The sequence below is a fragment of the Triticum dicoccoides genome, chromosome 6B (genome assembly GCF_002162155.2).
Source record: "Triticum dicoccoides isolate Atlit2015 ecotype Zavitan chromosome 6B, WEW_v2.0, whole genome shotgun sequence".
In the NCBI taxonomy this organism is placed as follows: Eukaryota; Viridiplantae; Streptophyta; class Magnoliopsida; order Poales; family Poaceae; genus Triticum; species Triticum dicoccoides.
In genome coordinates, this window is record NC_041391.1 from 44,221,731 (window position 1) to 44,226,524 (window position 4,794).

General features: G+C 43.4%; 1 protein-coding gene and 1 non-coding gene across 2 annotated transcripts; one reads left to right on the forward strand and one right to left on the reverse strand.

Moving 5' to 3' along the window:
• Positions 1 to 505: 505 nt before the first annotated feature.
• On the forward strand, positions 506 to 579 carry TRNAV-AAC. Its single transcript has one exon. It is a non-coding gene; the product is annotated as a tRNA-Val (tRNA).
• Positions 580 to 690: 111 nt separating this feature from the next.
• LOC119324397 (FBD-associated F-box protein At5g56370-like) lies at positions 691 to 3,474 on the reverse strand. The gene is made up of 5 exons (XM_037598183.1): positions 3,276 to 3,474; positions 2,273 to 3,192; positions 1,643 to 1,798; positions 1,341 to 1,540; positions 691 to 990 (listed from the first exon to the last, which is right to left on the reverse strand). Exons 2-4 carry the CDS (start codon positions 3,161 to 3,163, stop codon positions 1,352 to 1,354), a joined length of 1,236 nt encoding a protein of 411 aa, XP_037454080.1. The 5' UTR covers positions 3,164 to 3,192; positions 3,276 to 3,474; the 3' UTR covers positions 691 to 990; positions 1,341 to 1,351.
• Between the last annotated feature and the right edge of the window lie 1,320 nt (positions 3,475 to 4,794).

Sequence of the window (4,794 nt, forward strand, 5' to 3'; positions counted from 1 at the left end):
CTAAAACACTACAGATCTATACTGGTGTGACCAAATGGTAACAAGTGATGCACATTTTACCCTGATCAGTTGGTCAGCTGCAAAGTATTCCCCTTTTTTAGGTACCTATAAGAGCATACCTTTTTGATCTTTTGATCCAAGATAAAAGAAAAATTAGTATTAGTACAAGTAATTAGCTAGCCGCTCAAAGAATATGGTCCTAGCTACTACTTGTAGTAAAGACGGCACTTGGAGCGTAGCTGAAGGCTGCTGGCTCCTACATTTTTGCTTGGGTTCAGGGGAATTATGATTCTAGAATTTTAGATTGTGTTTATATAGCGTATGCGTTAATTATAATGTTCTCTCTTGCTTCAAAATGAACTATTTGCAGGTCATTTACGAATTGCACCTCTTTTGTTTTTGCAGTTCAGCCGACACTAAGCATGGAAAACAGTTTATCTAGGTCAGTCAAAGAAGTGAAAAAGTATACGAACAAGTGCTGTTAAACAGGAAACAAAGCAAGAACGGTTTCGTGGTGTAGTTGGTTATCACGTCAGTCTAACACACTGAAGGTCTCCGGTTCGAACCCGGGCGAAGCCAAATAGCCCTTTTTTTTTTGAATTTTTTTCCCTAACTGCGCTCATACTTTACGGTGGTATTCAGACGAGAGACTGTTAAATATGCATAGCCACAAATACCAAATTTATCCAAACAAACCCAATAACTCATGTTTGTGTTACAGTCTGTTCCACTTTCTTTTTCGCCGATTCTACGGTCAACAATATTAGTAGGAGTACATTACCCTAAGCAGAGTAATCAGTTTAGACATCTAAATGGATTCGAGTTGCAAATTACGAAAGTTCACACGGAACAAAGATAGCGACGAGCTTTTTCATTCCTGAATGCTCATCCATCGACAGCACAAAGCTCCTCGCCTCACCACCTCCGGAACTGAATGGTTGGTTGGTACATCCATCAGCAGCCCAAAAGCTCGTCATCAACTCTTGAAAACTGAATCATGTATAAGTATATAAAAACAATTAAACAAAATATGACTTCAGGAGGGGAATCGTGTGAAGAAACAACTTTGCTCAGTTACTTGACAAGGAGGCATGCACATGAACATATAGCAGTGCAAAAGACCACCCATGTTCACTCATCTCATCCGAGTTTGATGCTTCAAAAGAAGCACTCAGGATTTGACGTCTTGATTCGCATGGGAGTTAATTAGTTGACATGCCTCATTGGATAATTCTATCCAAGAAAATAGATTTGGTCGTGTTTTGTACGCCCATTATATGAAGGCTTTCTATACAACTGAGTTGCACTAAAACCAGGAAGAGAGCCACAAGTTAACTTACATTTTCTCCGACTATCTGTTAGTCCTTTGGATAGTAATTGCAATGCCAAATGTACTCAAGAACTTCAGAACTTTGCAAACTCTGTTATCAACCTCTTCACATTTGACTTCGATAGTCTTCAGGTATCCCGAAATAGCAGCTGGTTTCTCCATCAAACCAGGATTTTCTTCCACTTCCATTCCATATATAGTTTTTTCTTGCTGTAACAAACAAGAATATTTCACCAATATCAATCAATCATGTATGAAAATAAAACTTAACACCGCATGAACTATGCCACTGTCCATTCAGAAAACAAATACCTCACACAATTGAAGTGTCAGATTCTCAAGAACCGGTGAATGTTCAAGCATACAAACTAGTGCATGGAGGTCAGGTTGCACACACCACTCGCTCAGCAACAATGTCTTTAACCTACTAAATGTAGGGCACCACCTCAAATCCCTTCTGAAAATAAACTGAACAAAGTGCAAAGCAGTTCCCGTTAAGGATCTAGTTTTAAATTCCACAGTGCACTGGTACTGAAAGTGCAATGGACCTTTGGCTAAACATTTAAAATTCATACCTAGATGAAGTATATAAGCAACGTCAGTATGTCATAATTAATAACCCTCTCTACATTTACAAAGAATTGTTGATATATCTTTTAGATATTCACATCATGAGCATGCTGTCTGAATGGATATTCTCAACACCACAAGACTTTCTCAACTAGAATTGGGTCAGATCTGAAAGTGCAGTCACATAAACATATATAGAATTTTTAACATATACAAAATGAAACATAAGAGCTCATCTGGTGGCAATACAACTGGCTACACTATTTTCGTCATTAACTGATATGTAAAGATGGATAGAGACCCCAACAGATACTACTATGGAGATCAGAACACATATGCATTAAAATCAAGATGAAGTATGTGTAGGTGTACCATTTCCGGATCAGCTGTCAACTCCAGGTTTTTAGCACGAGACAGACCTCCAAAAAGTATACAGCCACCATTGTGGTCATCATTACCACAACAATTCGCACAAGTACCACAACACCCCTCAGCCACACCTTCAAGACAGCAATCCTTCCAGCAGACTTGAGGCCTGACAACTGCGGTTTCTAATGACAGCATGCCTTCGAGCAATGGGACTCTACCTCCACATGATATGAGTTGCAGTGAAACAAGATTTGGGACAGAAATACGAATCCGGCCATCATTTTTTAAATAACAATCCTCGATGCTCAGATGCTTTAAAGACTGGGAAAGGACGCTACTCACAGTCTCTAAGTTGCTGTCTTTTATCTTCAGATACTCCAGTGCTGAACAGCTTGAAAATTTTAGGAAGTTGCTTTTCAACGTCACATCAGAAACCTGCAATCTTCTTAAATACCGGGAGACAAGAGGAGGGCCGTCCAAATAGCAGACCAAGAACTGATGCAAAGGGAACTTGACAGTGAGGACCTGAGCTTGGCATGACAAAGCATGATGGATCCATGTTGATGTCCAAGTATGATCGTCGTCAAAATGACGTTCATACTCGATCTCGACCTCATCTAGAGTTGAGCCAGGGTCTCGGAGAAGCAGCATGCAGCTCACAAACTTGGTAAGGAAAACGCCAGAGCTGCTCCCCCACCTCCCAATTTTGTTGATGCGAAGACGGCGCATGGATTTCCAAAGGTAGCGCCAGCGCCGGGCAAGCAGGCAGGTGCGCACTGCCTCATCCGCCGGCAGGAAGCCAAGAACATGGCGCAGGACGTCGTCCGGCAGGGCGCTGATCCGGTCCTCGTTGCAGGACTTCAACGATTTCTCTGCCCTGCTTGTGCGAGGCATTCCGTCGAACAGGTGGTGCGCGTCGGAAGCTGCGAGAACACGAGGCGAACAACCTAAGGGGCGGGAGGCAGCAGGGACGACAAAGATCAAAATCACAGATTTGACAACTCACCTTCCAGGCCTGAGCTCGACTCGTCGGCGCGGCGGTGGCCGGTGGCGGCGGTGAGATGGCCGGACGAACACCACCCTTGCTCCCTCTCGACCAAACAAAGCTGAGCAACGGCGGCGGAGGAGATCAGCACATCGCAGCCACCGGCCCCTGATTCACTTACAATTCTGCTTCGATGCTTTCGAATCGGCGGTCGTCACTGTTGCTCTGAAACCCTAACCCTAGGAAATGCGGCTGCTTCTATTTTTTTTTCAAAAAACTTCCAATCTATTCATCTTCAATCATGGCAGTACAACGAATAACAGAAATAAAAATTACATCCAGATTCGTAGACCACCTGGCGATGACTACAAGCACCGAAGCGAGCCGAAGGCGCGCCGCCGTCATCGCCCCTCCATCGCCGGAGCCGGGCACAACTTGTTGTAGTAGACAGTCGGGAAGTCGTCGTGATAAGGCCCCACAGGACCAGCACCCCAGAACAGCAACCGCCGCCGATGAAAAATAACGTAGATCGGAAGGATCCAAACCGAAGACACACGAACGTAGATGAACAACGACGAGATCCGAGCAAATCCACCAAAGATAGATCTGCCGAAGACACACCTCCACACGCCCACCAACGATGCTAGATGCACCGCCGGAACGAGAGCTAGGCGGGGAGACCTTTATTCCATCTTCAGAGAGATGCGGCTGCTTCAATTCAATTAATTTCGCACAGCACAGGCCACTGTGTGAGCTGCGGACGAGCGACACTACTAGCCAACTGACCGGCCTTGAACAGTATACATATACGAAAAACTGAGACTTGGTCATATATCAGTCAGTCGATGCTATATTCCTTTGTCAAGATTCGTACAAAAATTTTCTTTTTAGTTTTTTTCTTATAATATACTTACTACATATCATCAAACTGAGATTTGATTATATTTCAGTCGATTGAAATATAGCCACATCCATACAAAAAGGCTACATTGGCATCTTGGTCCGGATAAGGCCCCTCACTCGGTTGTGAACCAACTCAATTCGTATCCTATTTTTTTCCATGAAAATTCGACTCGTATTTTTTTTTCTAAAAAAACTCAACAAGTATCAGAGCATCTACAACCAGACATGGCAATTAGCCTGAGCGTGTTTGCAGACAGTGCCAGACGGCGCCGCGACTATATGTCGGTTTAAGCGAGACCGTAAGATGTTTCCTTTCAAGTGAAAACAGTATCTGGTCGGCTCATTTTACAGCGCACACTGTTAAAAAGATCGAGAAGAACAGGGACGCATCCGGGGATCTAACTCTTGTCTACGGGCTAACCGAGAGAGCTGGTAGCCACTAGGCTCGTGTCCATTTCGTGCTCAGATAGTTGGATGCGTCCTACTTTAGGCAAGTGAGCTAGTTTTTCACAGTGTTTTTCTGTTTTTTTCTTTTGTTTTCCACTGGGTTTTCTTGGGTTTTCTCTATTTTCATTATTTTTTCCTTTCTTTTACCATTGTTTTCCTTTGGTTTTCTTTATTTCTTTATCGGTTTCAT